The sequence below is a fragment of the Pelodiscus sinensis genome, chromosome 2, assembly GCF_049634645.1.
Source record: "Pelodiscus sinensis isolate JC-2024 chromosome 2, ASM4963464v1, whole genome shotgun sequence".
Classification (NCBI taxonomy): Eukaryota; Metazoa; Chordata; order Testudines; family Trionychidae; genus Pelodiscus; species Pelodiscus sinensis.
In genome coordinates this window covers 5,188,034-5,205,081 of record NC_134712.1, presented here as the reverse complement: position 1 = coordinate 5,205,081, position 17,048 = coordinate 5,188,034, and the positions used below count along the sequence as shown (strand labels likewise).

General features: G+C 47.2%; 1 protein-coding gene across 13 annotated transcripts in view; it reads right to left on the bottom strand.

Moving 5' to 3' along the window:
- The window catches only part of TSNARE1 (t-SNARE domain containing 1), a 731,183-nt gene that overhangs the window by 405,534 nt on the left and 308,601 nt on the right, over window positions 1–17,048 (bottom strand). For 12 of the 13 annotated variants that reach the window (XM_075920025.1, XM_075920027.1, XM_075920034.1 and 9 more), the window contains one exon: window positions 3,692–3,761. In XM_075920025.1, coding sequence (XP_075776140.1) covers window positions 3,692–3,761 — 70 coding nt within the window. Of the gene's footprint in view, window positions 1–3,691; window positions 3,762–4,074; window positions 4,329–17,048 lie in introns of those variants that run through there. The other variant, XM_075920036.1, reaches the window with a different exon arrangement.

Here is a 17,048-nt window from a genome sequence, read left to right as displayed (position 1 = left end):
TACGTCAGGGCTACAACACAAATCTCAATAAAAAAAATTCTACTTATATTGCTTCAAAAAAACTATGTTAAAAGAACATTAAAACAGCAAAGTGAAGCACCCACAAGTTAGGAAATGCTGGGTTTGAGGTTGCCTGTGCAACCTTTCTTAATTCAGCCCCCTTCTGAATATGCTTTGTGACAGTCCAATTACATGATCACAAACCATTTTTTCTATCAGACCTCTGGCCCCATTCAAAATACGCGAAGAGTCAGATTTAGAAAAAACTCATCACATCAGACAAAACTTTCCTACTCAATGAGTAAGTAAACAAACCATTTTGCTTCTCTGGCAAGGTAGGCTTTGTGCACATTTAAAAGTTTAAAGTGCAGCTGCGGACATGGAGCCGTGGAAGCACTTTAACACAACAGTGTGGCCACAACAGGAGCAGTGGGAAAGATCTCCCAATGCTCTAGGTAATCCACCTGAAGGGGAGGAACTGACAGCATTCCCAGGGCTGTAGTCTGGTTAACACTGGTGTTTTATAGCACTGTAACTTGCTGTAGCACATACACATACACATACACATTGTGACGGGGCTAACCTGACCCACACTGAGCAGGAGGGAGAGGAGCCCGTTTATTGGGTAGAGCATGCCCCGCCCCCGCAGCCCTACTGGGCATGCCCGAAGTGCAGCCTGACTATAAAAGGCTGTCAGGCTGCTCAGTTGAGGCAGACCGCCGGGGAGGAAGGAGCTCCGGCCCAAGCTGCAGACCTGCCGCCGGACCTGCCGCCTGATTCAGAGCTGGAGGGACCGCCGCTGTTGCTGCTACCATCCCCGGGGCGAGCACGCCCCCGACGCCGCCTCCGGGGGGCCGCCCGCCCGCCCCGCTACAGGGGACACCCCCCCTGCGCTGCTGCCCCCAGAGACGGGACCAGTTGACGTTGACGCCGCCGCCAGCCCAGCATCGCCAGGTGGGACCTCCGTCGGCCACAAGGCTGGGGTAGGAAGCAACCCAGGGCAAGGGACAGGGAAACCCCCCCAGTGGGCTCAGCGCATTTCGGGGAGGACCCCCCCCCCCCGCTGAACCAGTGGTGGGAACTACCCACCACCATTAGGGCCCTGGGTTGGGGTCCGGTGGAGAGGGAGGGCCCGGACCCCCCTACCCCAACCCGTCAGGGCGTGGACTAGGCCTCTGGGCCTGCTGCGATTGCTGGACTAGGCCTCAGGGCCTACTGTGACTGTGGACTATGCCTCAGGGCCCATTGCGGCTACTAGACTAGGCCTCCGGGCCTGTTGCTACTGCTTTAATCTCGGGGAGAAGGGAACGGGGCGGGGAGGACCCCGCCACACACATATACACATACACTTCAATTTCACTCCAATCAGAGAGATGTAGACACAAAGCATGGAACCAGAATGTATGGCAATTTTATTATCTGAGGGTAAGTCTACACTTGCACCCTCTTTCGATAGAGGGATGCAAATGAACACATTTGAAATTGCAAATGAAGCCGGGATTTAAATATCCCATGCTTTATTTGCGTTATGGCGCTATTTCGAAATAACAGATGCTGTTAAGACTCGGTTATTTCAAGAGAAAACCCTTCTCTCGAAATAACTGGTAAACCTCATTGTATGAGGAATAAGGGTTATTTCGAGAAAAAGGTTTTCTCTTGAAATAACCTTGTCTTACCAGCGTCTGTTATTTTGAAATAACGCTCTTTCGAAATAGCGCCATAGCACGGATATGCAAACGAAGCGTGGGATATTTAAATCCTGGCTTCATTTGCAGTTTCAAATGTCTTCATTTGCATCCCTCTATCGAAAGAGCGTGCCCTAAATACCCTAAATATCATTCTACGCACACGTGGTCTTCACAGTAACAATAGAAGCAATAAACTTACCAAATATCAGAGGGATAACTGCATTAGTCTGTATTTTCAAAAAAAACAAGGTAACTTGGGACCCCTTAAAGACTAACAGATTTTTTGGGGGGGGCATAAGCTGTTGTGGGCAAAACCCCACTTTGTCAGATGCATCTGACAAAGTGGGTTTTTTGCCCATGAAAGTTTATGCCCACGTAACCCAAAGTTCACACATTGCTCCCTGAACATTTTCTGGGCTGGGGGATACGCAAGGGGAAATATGGGACAATCACACAACAAGGAGGGTTGCGTGCTGAGGAGGGGGAAAGAGATTAAACCGTCATGGCTGGCTGCAGAGGTAGCACACACGTCTCAGAGGTCTCTTCTGAAGAATGAGCGAGGGTAACTGCAGAGTGTTCAAGGTACATCCAAATTGGAGCAGCCCCGGAGGAACAGCTGTATAGTATGTCTGAGGTAAAACATCATCTGCCATGACGAGAGCTCAATGAAACCCGGTGTCAGAATGGCAGCTCCGGTGCTGGACTGTTTAGTGCCTCCAGGAGGCAAGGTAGCTATGCCTACATGCAGCCTAGTGCTTTCGCTACATCTGAAGTTGCACACCTGCCACGTTGCTCAAGGCAGCAGGCTCATTCAGGTGAACGCACGTCCTTTGCTGCTGGATGTGTCAGGCACACCTGGATGTTGTGTGGGTGAAACAGCAACGAAAAGGAGCAGCACGGTGGTGATCAAGCCGCAAAGACAACGAGGGTTTAAAAAAAGGCTACTGAGGCAGCAGCGGGAGCCCTGGGCCCTTTAAATCATCACATGGAGCGCTGTGCTGATTTAGGAGGCTCAGCACCATGTTCTGAGTGACACAGAGGACTGGCTCGCCTGGCCCCGCCCCTTTTGCCTAAGGACCCACCCCTTCCGGGAGCATAGAGCTTCCCCCGCCCCTTGCCCACAAGCCCACTGGTTGTTGCCACTGCACCCCATTCTGCCTCCTCTGAGAAGCAACCACCTGCTAACAGCTCTCCACCCCTCAAGCCTCTTCCCCAGCTGCCAATCCCTTGTCTGGTGGCTTCTGATTGGCTAATTGGAGTTGCCCTCAAGCAGGTGCCTGGAGAGTGCTGGGCACCCACTTCTTTTTTTTTTTTTTCTGTGAGTGCTCCAGCCCCGGAGCATCCCTGCAGTCGGCACCTCTGAATAGGAGCCAAACTCTGCCTTGATGTGGACGTGCCAGGAGTTATGTTCACATCCATGAGGCCAGAACTGATTTTTATCTCTGATTTTGTTTTATTGGTCATTATCAAAGAGTCATTTTTAACCACAAATTGCACCCCACTTAGTGTGTATACAATGAAAATGTCTGTGTTAGTGTTAGAGAGAGAGAGAGAGGGACACTACCCAAATCTGCTAGAAGTGAAATGTAACATGCTGTTTTGTGTCATTTCATGTGTTCTGACCCATGCCGGTTATGACACCGTAATAAGCAGGGTGTTGTTGTAAATGTATGTCTTCCTATTACTCCCCCTCCTCTCCGCTTGACTGTTCTTGGCAAGGAAAGCCTAATTCAGTTTCCAATTCTGGCCATCGCATTCACATTAAAAATATAATGAACTGGTCGTTTTCCTTTATCCACTCACCATCCTTCTCGAACCAGCACAAAATTTCACAACATCAGTGCACTTCCTACCTACATCACTCCGAAGTGTGAAGTAACACAAAAGAGTTGGACAAAAAGTTGTCCAGTGACATAAGGAGAGGCACAGGGAGGACAAAGGATTGGTGGGAATAATATGGAAAGAGCAAGACAGAGACCCCCAGCAATACAAAATAGACTCACAGCCCATCTCGCAGCTCTTGAGTATCATTCGAGGTCCCAAGGGATCTGAGGGTTCTTTCCAAGGAAGTCACTATCAACACAAAAAGAAAGGGAAGATAAAGAAATGACACCACATTTCAAACACAAGTATGCATGGGATTAAATGTGGTTTCTTTCAAACCTGTATGCAAATATGCACAAATAAAAGCACAAAGCAAAGCAAGGTCGGACCATGTTAACTCTATCATAGGAAATTAATAATGTGGAATAATCTTTTTGCACCATGAGGGCATATTATACATATTTGTTATTTGTGTAGACCATAACTGTACAACAACTCATTTAAACGAAAGGAAATTTTTACCCAATTAGGGATGAGAATGGGTAACCAGTTAACTGGTTACCTGGTACCTGGGAGCAGCCTTCGACCTGACAGCTGAACATCACAAGCCCTCTGGTCATTTTCTGTGGAAATTTTTCTAAAGAGATTCTTAGGCGGTAGAGAAGACTGCTCAGTTTTAATTAATGATTTAAGCATAAGGAGTAGCATGAAAGGAACAAACTATGTAACTGAGGAAGAAGATGGGACAGCCTAGTGTAACTGAATTAAAAAGAAGGCGGAGGCCATGCGAGACGTTAAGCGGGAATAGAGTTCTGAAGCACACGGAAGGCCGGGCTAACTTAACCTTTATGTGGATCATGAAGAACCCAGTGAGACAGTCAAGCAAAGGAGAGATACAGAGAGAGTGTCAGGAAAGGAAAATCATCTGGACAGCTTGAATGTCCTTGCTCCACACTCCAGAAGAACAAACTGCCCGTGTGGTCAGAATGTCCAGTGAGGAACCTTCCCCTCCCCCGTCCCGTGTCACAGATAACCATTGTTACTGAGCCCGAATCTGTTCTAGGGCTCACGGGTACAAAAATTCACAGCCTGTCCGTGACGTGTGCAATATACCCTTGGCTAATCTTGGGCACTGGAGGGGGGCGATCTGGGGAGCTCTGCAGGTGCTCAGGATGTGGCAGCCCACAGGGCATCCGGGTACTGGGAGAGGGTGCGGCCTGGGGTTGGTGATCTGTGGGGAGCAGCCTGGGATCCCTGCTCATGCTGACGGAGCCAGGCAGCGGCGCACAGCCCGGGACTCCCGCTGGTGCTGGGGGAGAGGGATGTGGCAGCTTTGGCAGGCTCCCTCCCTGACTCTGTGGCGGATCCCTGGAAGCAGTGGTCATGTCACTTGGCTCCTCGGTGGAGTTCAGCTGGGGGAGGGGAGGCTCCGTCTTAGGGCTTCCACCCACTGACGCTATTCCAGGAAGGGCTTTTTCCAGCATGATGTAATGTCATTTTCTTAAAACACCCGATTAAAATCTCCCTGGCTGCTTTCAATAGTAATCAGGAGACTGATGTCAATGTGGGGAGACTCCAGGCCAATCCTGGAGAGTTGGCAGCCCTTCTCCATGCACTGCCCCCACCCCAAGCACCAACTCCATAGCCCCCTTTGGCCAAGAACTACAGCCCACAGGAGCCGTGTCAGCAGAGGCAACGTACAGAGCTGCTGGCTGTACCTCTGTCTGGGAAGGATATTTCGCTACTTATGGGAAGCTGCCCACGGTAACTACCTTCAGGAGAAGCGACGAGGAGTCCTGTGGCACCTTATAGACTAACTGAAGTGTAGGAGCATAAGCTTTCGTGGGCAAAGACCCACTTCGTCAGATGCATGACATGCATCTGACGAAGTGGGTCTTTGCCCACGAAAGCTTATGCTCCTACACTTCAGTTAGTCTATAAGGTGCCACAGGACTCCTCGTCGCTTTTGCAGATTCAGACTAACACGGCTACCCCTCTGATACTTGATACCTTCAGGAGGTCTCACACCCTCCCATGTCCCAATACCCAGCTGCATCTGAGCCCCCTCTTGCACCCAAATTCCTGCCACTGCTGGAGGTATAAAACTACCCCAGCATCGGCCAGTGCAGCGGGCCCAGGGACTGCTCACGCTGTTCAGAAATCCACTGCAGAGATCAGGGAGGTCTTGGAATGACACAGAATCCATGATTTCTGCAACCTCCAAGACAAACTCACAGCCTTACCCATCAGTGGTTTCTTCTCAAGTTGGTATAACGTATAACAAACCAGCATGGCAGTTAAACTGTCAGGCCACAAACATTCTGTGCTCCTCCCTCTTCCGCTATGCACGAGGGACCACCTGCAGCATAGTTAATTTATTCACACACACACACACACACACACACACACACACACACACACACACACACACACACACACAAACAAATTGGAAAATGTACAGAGAAGGGCAACAAAAATCATTAGCGGTATGGAACAGCTTCTATATGAGGAGAGGTTAATACGACTGGGTCTTTTCAGCTTGGAAAAGAAATGGCTAAGGAGGGAATATGATACAGGTCTACAAAACATGAATGATGTGGAGAAAGTGAATATAGAAGTGTTATCTACCCCTATCATATAACACCAGACCCAGGAATCACCCAATGGAATGAAGTGGCAGCTGGTTTACAACAAACTGAAGGAACTACTTCTTCGCTCAGCGCACAAATCAGGCTGTGGAGCAAATTACGAGAGGACGTTGTGATGGACAGCAATATAACTGGCTTCCAAAAGGAATTCGATCATTTTGCATGGGATCAGTCTGTCAATAGCTGTTGGCCAAAATCACCATTTATGAAACCTCCTGTTCGGGGTGTCCCTAGCCTCTGTTTGCCAGAAACCAGGAGGTGGATCACTTGATTCTGTTCTGTTCATTCCCTATGAATGGATTGCATTGGCCACTGTCAGAAGACAGGACACTGGTCTGGCTGGACCTTTGGACCATGGGATCCTGTACCTGGTAGGACTCAAATCTGTAAAAATCCTTCAACCCAGGCCAGAGATCATCCGAAAGTGGCAAACTGCAATAGGCATAGCTCTGCAAGTCAAGAACAGGTTAACCCCCACAATGAGCACCCCGGGCGCTAAGGAAGTTAGTAAAAAACAGTTGAAACTCTCATCCAAGCCTTCATTCGCTTGCATCTCGACTGCACAGACCCTCCTTCGTGCCTCCATAAATTCCATCATGCCCCACTCACAACCATTCAAAATGCTGCAGCAAAGACCCTTTTTCCTGGTTCTTTGCTTCAACCCTGTCAACAACAAAACACGCATCTAGTTATCACTGGAATGGGCCTGATCTTATGTGTAGCTGACCATCCTTATCTACCATGGAAGTGGAAGGGATCCTGCCCTTGGGATGTAAACCGGTTCACTAGTTTAACAGTGCATAACTGGGGGGAGGGGACGGCTCGGGCTGGTCACCCTTTACAAGTTACACCCAGCTTCACTTCACTGTGTGGTTCACTTTCTCAAGCTCCAGCTGCTGCCAATGAACACAGCTTTTGAACGTTGCTAACGCAGGCTTTTGCTGGGGAGAAGACGCACTAAAATGATTTAATTATACTTAAAAAGCCGAGTTCCGAGATCTATTCTAACCTTCCTACTTTGATTGATCAGGATTTCCTCATACAAGTGCTCTGTATCTTCTCATCCAAAGGGAGTGATTTTTTTTTAAACTTTGAGCCAAAGTTGTGCTTTTGAATTTTGCAACTGGGAAAAACCAAACAAAGCTACCTCTTCCATATGTTCCTACTGGAATGGATGCAGCTAGAAACTTGGCTTGTTTTGTATTCCATGACTTAAAGATTTATGAAAATCAGCCCAGAAGACTTTTAAAGCTAACAATGAGATTCTTGAAAATCAACAACATAATTTGGCTCTTATTACTTATGTTATTTAATCTATGCCATAAAATATGCAAGATACAGAAAAGTGACAAGTGAAATCCAGAAGAAAAATTATATTTTTCAGTGTTTGATATCTGAACCGCAATGTTGAATCAACAGTGCATTATGTTTTCCTTCTTGCATTTTGCATATTGAGTATATAAGCACAAAAAAGATACATGTAAATATAGACTGTTATTATTATTATTTATCTCTCAAATTTTCTCAAGACACTCTCAGTGATACAAACATATGTACATCATCAGTTGTTCTAGTTCCTTATTAAGTCACGAAAAAGACCAAATAACTAGTATGGGCTGATCTGTGGAAATGGAAGCCAGAAATCCTAAATTCTAACCTTTGTTCTGACACTGATTCCATCTGTGGTCTTGTCCAAGCCACTTAATCATTCCATGGCTTCGTTTTGCTATCAATAAGGCAGAAGAAATACAGGTTGGACCTCCCAAAACTGGGAGACTCTGCTCCAGCAACATCAGTAGTTCCTGGACCAGGGAGTCCTGGCTGGGAGCCCCAGTGGCAAGAGGGCTGGTGGCTCAGAGCCCAGCAGGGCTGGGACTGGGACCAGAGCCCCAGTAGCATAGCTAGGGCCAGCCCCAGTAGGTAGGCCAGCGACACAATAGCCCCAATAGCAGGGCCGGGGCCACAGCAGTCCAGGATGCTGGGGCCTTAGCAGCACAACAGGGGGGAGGTGTGGATGGGGCTGGCAGCAAGGAAGGGAGGTGGGCGGAGGGCCTGATATCAGGGGACCTCTCCTGGTCCGGCAAATTCCCTCATTCGGGACCAGTCAGGTCCGGAGGGTGTCGGACCAGAGAGGTCCAACCTGTATGTACGTCTCTTGTAGGATTGATTCATTTGTAACATACCTTGACAGTGAAATCAGCTACATACGCAATAAGAATGACCTTTTTCTGGAGCCTGGACGGTGCGACAAACTATTGTCACCCTGGGATACCAGGGACAAGGATGGTCAAAGATGTCCATCAAAACTGTTTTTTTGATAGAAAACTAGGCTTTTGATATTTTGTTTTGTCATGAGAAGTGTCTGCTTTCCATAGAAAAAACCAGTCACTTACCTCATAACTGTTGTTCTTCGAGATGTGTTGCTTGTGTCCATTCCACTTAGGTGTGCGTGGGCCACATGCACGAGTCCCAGAAGCTTTTGATTTTTAGCACAGGGGTTCTCAAACTTTATGATACTGCGACCCCCCTCTAAGTTGCTTGCAACCCACCGGGGAGTCGGGAACCACAGTTTGAGAAACGCGGCCTTAGCAGTATCTGTTGGGCCAGCCAGGGAGCCCCCTGGAGAGACGCTGTTATATCAGCCCATATATACCCCTGCTGGCCCTCCATAATCCTGTTTGTCCATGGCCCTGTGAGTTGGCAAACCCCAGCCAGCAACCATTAAGATTTGGTGTGGTGGTCCCCTTTGTCTTGTAAGTTGGCCCTGTGGCTTGGTCACCTTTACTGGTATCACAGTCTAACTCAACAGTAGTCCCACAACAGGTCATCGGCCTCAGTCTAGACCCAACAGTTCTAAGCCTAGTGTTTCCAATCTTTACTCTATCCTTTTCAGTGAGGTTGTAGGGAAACCCATTCCCTCCTTCTGTCCTGAGTTCGAGTCCTAGGACCCTGCAGCAAGCAGTTACCAGCTTCTCGCTGGATCTCTTGGTTCCTCCCTGGGCTCCTGCCTCCCAGGGCTCACATTGTGGGCAGGGATAGAAATATAGCCGTGTTAGTCTCATGTAGCTGAAACAAAATACAGGACTATGTAGCACTTTAAAGACTAACTAATAAACCATCTTGTTAGTCTTTAAAGTGCTACATAGTCCTGTATTGTGGGCAGGGTCCCAGTTCCCAATATGGCAAAGGAAAGAGAACTATTGGCACCTTCTGGCCCACATTTTCCACACGGCTCCATCAGTCACCTGCACAACTGCTCCAGCTCCACAGGAAATCTAAGGCCTCTTGACTCCCTTGGCCTCCACGGTGGGAGCTGAGAATGAGAGGTCTCGCCAGCTCCCCGGGCTGGGGCCTCCTAAGCTGGGTTTCTCTCAGTTAATGCTCCTCCTCCAAGTCTGGCAGGTTTCACGTGGACAATGGTATGGGGCAGTCTGAGACCACAGCTGCTCTTTAAACTCTTCCTGTGTATTGAGGGGCATGTGTATCTCCATGCCATCCTTTGGTTTGGCTCAAAACCAAAGTTACCTCCCCACCTTTGCCCATCTCCTTCAGGCTTCCCTAATTAAAAGTTGCTCTAAAATAACAGGTTCATCTGGGTATCTTGGCCAACACACTCTCTTCAAGTATCAGGTTCTAGTAGCCACAGTTGTGTATGGACAATCGGAGAACACAAACAGCTGCCAACTTTGCTTATACATTCACCTCATGGTCAGCAGCTCACGTCATGCTTTCTAAGCCACTTGGAGATGCAAGAACATAAGAATGGCCATACTGGGTCAGACCAAAGATCTATCTAGCCCAGCATCCTCTCTTCCAACAGTGGCCAATACCTGATGCCCCAGAGAGAGTGAACTGAATCATCAAGTGATCTCTCTCCTGTCATCCATTTCCAGCCGCTGACAAACAGAGGCTAGAGACACCATTCCGACCCATCCTGGCTAATTATTGATGGACCTAACCTGCATGAACTTATCTAGTTTTGTTTTGTTTTGTTTTGTTTTTTGAACCCTGTTAAAGTCCTGGTCTTCACAATATCCTCTGGGAAGGAGTGCCGCAGGTTGACTTTGTGCTGCGTGAAGAAAAACTTCCTTTTGATTGTTTAAAACCTGCTGCCTATTAATTCATTTGGCGACTCCTAGTTCTTATGCTATGGGAACAAGTAAATAACTTTTCTTTATTCACCCTCTCCACACCACTCATGATTTTATAGACCTCAGTCATATCCCCCTTAGTCTCCTCTTTTCTAAGCTAAAAAGTCCCAGTCTTTTTAATCTCTCTTCATATGACAGCCATTCCAAACCCCTAACCATTTTAGTTGTAAAAAGCAAAGCGCCTAAAAGAAGTTTTGTGTGATGTATAGTGGTCCAAAGGCTAAATTGTAGGTTTTCCCTAATGTCCGTTAGCATCTCTAACTGGAGAGCTTAACCTTTCTAGAGGTCTCCCACATATGATGATGTCTTCCTGTTTTTGGTTTTTTTGTCCATACCCCTAACAAATCAATCTACAGTGCGATCTATATATTGCCCGTTTCCGAGATGAAACACGACACTTCTAAAAATATTTCAAGGCCTTCAGAGAAGAACTCAAATGCATCAGCAAGAAACAGTATGGTATTTGCTATAATGAACTTGTCAGATAACAGACTGAATCAAGGTGGCCTGCGCATTCACACAGGTACTCAACTGGTGAGAATGTATTACTAGTATGTGTATAATTCAAGTAGGTAGGAAGTAGCTCATCATGATGATCTGGTTTTGACTTCTGCAGAGAAAACCATGACAATTCCGAGTGAAGGCTCTCCCCTTAATGTCTTTGTACTGCCAAACTGGGGAGATCTATGGAAGACAGACTGATCTGATATTTCATGGGTTCTGTGTAAGAGCAGCATAGATCTTTGATATCATGTACTCTGGAGGAAAGAAGCTTGTCCGAGACAAGTGATACCTCCACACTAAGGCTCAGCTTTGACCCAAAAGTGTGGCGTTGCTTTTGAAGGGCTGCAGTCTCTCTGTTCGGTGCGAGAGCATTTGGGCTAGGTGACCCGGAAATCATTTCTAGCTTTAAAAAGTCTCAGAGGGGCCAGTTGCCGTGTGAGTCTGTAACTTTAAAAACAATGAGTAGCCCTGTGGCACTTTGGAACCTAACGAAAATAAATCTAGTATCATGAGTTTTTGTGGCCAAAATCCACGTCAGAGGAGCTCATCTGAGGAAGCGGTTTTTGCTCACGCAAACTCATGATACCATCTACATGTTTTGTTAGTCTTTAAGGCGCTACCAGACTATTTGTTTGGTTTTTTTCTTTGTTTGTTTTTAAATATATGGAGATATACCTATCTCATAGAACTGGAAGGGTCCTGGGGAGGTCATTGAGTCCAGTCCCCTGCCCTCATGGCAGGACCAAGTACCATGCCTGACAAATTTGCCACAGATCTCTAAGGGTATGTCTAGGCTCCATGGCTCCATTGACGGAGCCATGTAAACTAGTTTACCCGACATAGTCAATGAAGCAGGGATTTAAATATCTCTGCTTCATTAAAATAAAAATTGCCACTGCACTGTGCTGACAATCAGCTGATCTGGCACAGCTCTGCAGTCTGGGCATGGTGTGGTCAACAAGGGAAGCCTTTGTTGACCACTTCCTTATGAAACAAGGTTTACAGGAGCAGTTGACAAAGGCTTCCCTTGTTGACCAATAGCTTCATCAACTATGTTCGGTAAGCTAGTTTACATGGCTCCATCAAAGGAGCCATGTAGACTAGACATACCCTAAACAACCCCCTCAAGGACTGAACTCACAATCCTGGGTTTAGCAGGCCAATGATCAAACCACTAAGCTATCCCTCCCCCCACAAAAATTGTTAACTGAGTCCAAGAACTGTCGGTTTGCAACATCTGTGCCGCTTCTAAGTTCACCATCATTGACAGTAAATCCATTTTTCCAAAGTTTAATAATTATATCAGCTTCATTTTTAACTTTAGTTGGTGGCACACATATAGCTCCAACCTTCTGCGCTTCTTCAAAAAGGTTATCAACAAAACATTCACAGCTTTTCTCAGTCCCATTAAGATTCTGGACATCAGTTCCTTTCTTACACACCCATTCTTCTTTTAAAGTTTCAATTTTGTCTACATCTTTTATGCTGCTGCTTCCCCTGGCACCACAGCCAGGCGTGTTCCCCCGCCACCAGTTAGTCTCTAAGGTGCCACAGAACTACTCATTACTTCTAGCTTTAGTATGAATAGTGGAGTTGAAAGTGAAGGTGGGTAAATGAAGTATACCCACTTCTCATTTGGGGAATAGGCTGTTTAGTCGTTTCCAACTATAGCATTCTTTCACATACATGATATTCAAACACAGTGGGACAGATCCCCTGTGGGTGTAAATTAGCACAGCTCCAAGGACGTCACAGGAATTGCACTGATTTGCGTCTGTTGAGCACCTGACTCAGAAAATTCATATAATCCAACTAGAACCTTTAAAAGCAATCAGTCCCAAAAGAGGGATGTGAAGGACTATTCAACTTTCCAATAAGCAAATGCTTATCAGATAGTCGATAGGATAGTCGACTAGTCGCTTCCCCCCCTTGCTGCCTCTATCAGATACAGGCAGCAAATGGAGGGGGAGAAGAGGGAGTACTTCAAAGAGGAAGTGCCGCTTGAAGCTTGGGGCCATGCTCCACGCTCTACGCAGCACTGCTGCTTTGAAATGCTGCATGCAGCCCAGGGCCAGAAGGGGTGTCCCCAGGCTGTATGTGGCGTTTCAAAGTAGCAGTGCCACATGGAGCCCGGGATCAGCTGGGGACTCCCCCACTGTCACTGGGCTCTGTGCAGTGGTATCGCTTTGAAACGATGCGAGGAGCCCGGCATCAGGCTCCTCGCGGCATTTCAAAGCGGCAGCCCCCCATGAAGCCCGAGATCAGCTGAGTCCCCAGCTGAACCTGGGCTCCACGTGGCACTTTCACTGAGTCAATAGGCAGAGGTGCCCTACTGACTAATCGAATAGTCGATGCAAAGTCCATCGACTATTCGATTCGTCAATTACCAGATATTTAAGATCTTCATCCCAAAATGGCCACCGATATTTTACACCCCTGTGGGACAAGACAGAATGCTTTTCTCAGCCCCCCAAATCAAAGAAATGGGGGACACACAGCCCCACCTGTCCTGGGGCATCATTAATAAGCAAGTAACAGGAATCTGAGATAGAAGAGCCTTATTAGAGCATTCAGACCCCCCATCCGGCCAGTGTGGGACTAATCCCTCCAGTGCATTCTTGGGATCGGCTCTCCTGACATGATCTACTGAACTAATTCCTTTTATTGGTGGTGTTTATTTTATTGATTTCTAAGGCATTTGCCAGGAGGCAGCTAAGTACTGCTCAATTAAAAGAAAACCACTTTTTGGAAAAATAACCACAAAAGTCACCAATCAGATAAATGTCATCTGCAACCTTGGAATTAAAAAAAAAAAATCTGGCACAAGCACAAAACCCAACAGCTATCACGCAAAATTCCATGGCCACAAAGGGTACGTCTAGACTACGGGTTTTTTTCTAAACGACATATGCAAATTTGGTGCTATTTTGCATATCTTCTTCCGATCGCTTTTTTGAAAGCTGGTTTTTCAAAAGTGAAAGTAGTCTGGATGCTTTTTTGGGGGTGGGAAACCTTTTTTGGGGAAAAAAATGCTCTTCCTAAAAAAAAGGAGGTTTATGGGGGTTTTTTTCCAAAAAAAAGGCATCCAGACTACTTTCACTTTCAAAAAAACCCACTTTTGAAAAAGAGATCGGAAGAAGATATGCAAATCAGCACTGAATTTGCATATCTCCTTTCGAAAAAACCATGTAGTTTAGATTTACCCAAAGAGGAGAGCTCCTAAAGGAATGATGTAAGCGACACAAAAAAACCAGAGGAGACCAAAACATGGCTTCAAAACACTGGAGCACTTAAACAAGCCAAACATCTACTATAGCACTGCATATTTCTGACACACCCAGGGTATGTCTAAACTACATGGCTCCGTCGACGGAGCCATGTAGATTTGTTGTTTTGGCAAAGGTAAATGAAGCTGCGATTTAAATGATCGCGGCTTCATTTAAATTTACATGGCTGCCACGCTGAGCCGACAAACAGCTGATCAGCTGTTTGTCTGCTCAGCGTGCTAGTCTGGACGCTCCCCTGCCGACATCAAAGCCCTTTGTCGGCAGCCCTGGTAAACCTCATCCCACGAGGAATAACGGTGCTGTCGACAAAGGGCTTTGATGTCGGCAGGGGAGCGTCCAGACTAGCGCGCTGAGCGGACAAACAGCTGATCAGCTGTTTGTCGGCTCAGTGCGCCAGCCATGTAAGTTTAAATGAAGCCGCGATCATTTAAATCGCGGCTTCATTTACCTTTGCCTATGTGTCTAATCTACATGCCTCTGACGACAGAGGCATGTAGTCTAGACACAGCCTCAGTGTCTTAATTCCAAAGCAATGAGATAGTGAGCTATCAGAAAATGAACTGCATCATCGCCACGGGCAACAGCTGGGATTCAAAATCATCTAACTCTACAAGTGCAAGTGATGCAGTAGGGAGATAGTGTTGCCTAGTGGACAGAACACTGGGATGGCACTAAGAAGACTTGTCTATTTGTGGCTATGCCACTAACCTGCTGGGTGACCTTGGGCAAGTCACTTCCCCTCTCTGTACCTCAGTTTCCCCCTCTCTAAAGTGATACTGATCTCCTATGTAAATCACTTGGAGACCTGTGGGTGAAAACTGCTATGCGTTATTTTACTACAGGTTGGCTATCCCTGATCCGGCTCCCTCGGGACCTGACTGATCCTGAACCAGGGTATTTGCCGGACCAAAGGAGGTTCCCTCCACAGCCCCCAGATGCCGACTCTGACAGGGCTTCATGAGGGGACGGTACTATCTCCAGCCCCTGCTGGCTGCTAGCTCTGTCTCTGGTTGGGCTGCTGTGGGCTGACGAAGGGCTCGGACTCCAGTTCCAGTCCCGTGGCAGCCTGAAGGCTCTGGCCTCACTTCCACAGGCTGGCCGAGGCTCTGGCTCCACACTGCCGTGGGCTGCTGGGGCTACTTCCAGCCCTTGCCCCATTCCCACTGCCACAAGCTGCCGGGGACTCAGGCTCCTGATCCATGGGTGCCCACAGGCTCTGTGCCTGTTTCTGCGGGCTGACCGGAGCACAGGCTGTTGCCAGCTTGGTTACGTCCTGCGGGGGGCTGCCCCAACCTGTTCTCAGTACCGCAGACTGTCAGGGCTGCTCTCGGCTCCAGCCTCACTGCTGCAGGGGGCTGTCGCCAGCCCCAGCCCCTGCCCTGTCCTACTGTTTCAACATGGCCCCCCCCGGGTTGCCCTCCTGCCACTAGGCTACCAGGGTTCTCTGATCCAGGAACATCCAGAGTCCTGCCGGATCACAGATGTTGCCGGACCAGAGAATTCCAATTTGGGGAGGTGCAACCTGTAGCTTGAGTGCCAACTGATTTATCCACAGATCTCCTTCCAGCCGTGCGTTGTACTACTTTCCCGGTGCATAATTTCTGTAATTGCAGCTAATCACAGAAGGCAAAAATAACTGGAACCCCATTTCTGACCACGAGAGCATCAATAAGCTATTTTATAGCTATCCCTTCATTCCAAAGGTTATTATCCGAGAGCTTTCAAAACATTACAAATTCATGGATTTCAGGGCAGAATGAACTATTTAGACCATCCTCCCGTACAACACAGGCCAGAAAATTTCACCCTGCAGTTCTTATAGTATGACGACCATAACTTGCCGCTGAACTACACCCCGCATTTTACAAAGACATCAAAACTTGGCACGGGAGTTGTGGGTGAAAACAGCATAATCGGTTTTAAGCAGAGCTTGACAAATCTCTGTGTTGCGACTACATGACAGGGCTGCTTGTGATGGTAGGAGGAGAGGACTTTACAGCCCTGGCTGTCACTTTCAGTTTATATCTTATCATAGAACACTAGAACTGGAAGGGACCTCGAGAGGTCACAAAATCCAGTCCCCAGCCCTCATGGCAGGACCAAGCACCGTCTAGAATATCCCCAATAGATGTCTATCCTACCTGCTCTTAAAGTGATGGAGATTCTGCAACCTTCCTAGGCAATTTATTCCAGTGTTTAAACACCCTGGCTACGTCTAGACTGGCATGATTTTCCGCAAATGCTTTTAACGGAAAAGTTTTTCCGTTAAAAGCATTTGCGGAAAAGAGCATCTAGATTGGCATGGACGCTTTTCCGCAAAAGCACTTTTTGCGGAAAAGTGTCCGTGCCAATCTAGATGCGGTTTTGCGCAAGAAAGCCCTGATCACCATTTTCGCCATAAGGGCTTTTTTGCGCAAAACAGTTTTTAGCTGTCTACACTGGCCCTCTTGCGCAAAAACATTTCCGGAAAAGGGCTTTTGCCCGAATGGGAATGTCAAAGCCTTTGCGCAAGAAGCACTGATTTTGGACAGTAAAATGTCAGTGCTTTTGCACAAAATCAAGCAGCCTGTGTAGACAGCTGGAAAAACTTGCCAGTCTACACTTGCACCCTATTTCGAAATAGGGATGCAAACGAAGACATTCGAAATTGCAAATGAAGCCGGGATTTAAATATCCTGCATTTCATTTGCATATTCGCATTATAGCGCTATTACAAAATAAAACCCACTGTGTAGACACGTTATTTCAAGAGAAAACTCTTCTCTCGAAATAACCCTTATTCCTCATAAAATGAGATTTCACAGTTATTTTGAGAGAAGTGTTTTCTCTCAAAATAACGTGTCTACACAGCGTCTGTTATTTCAAAAAAGCGCATAAAGGGCTTATGCAAATGAAGTGTGGGATATTTAAATCCCAGCTTCATTTGCAATTTCGAATGTCTTCATT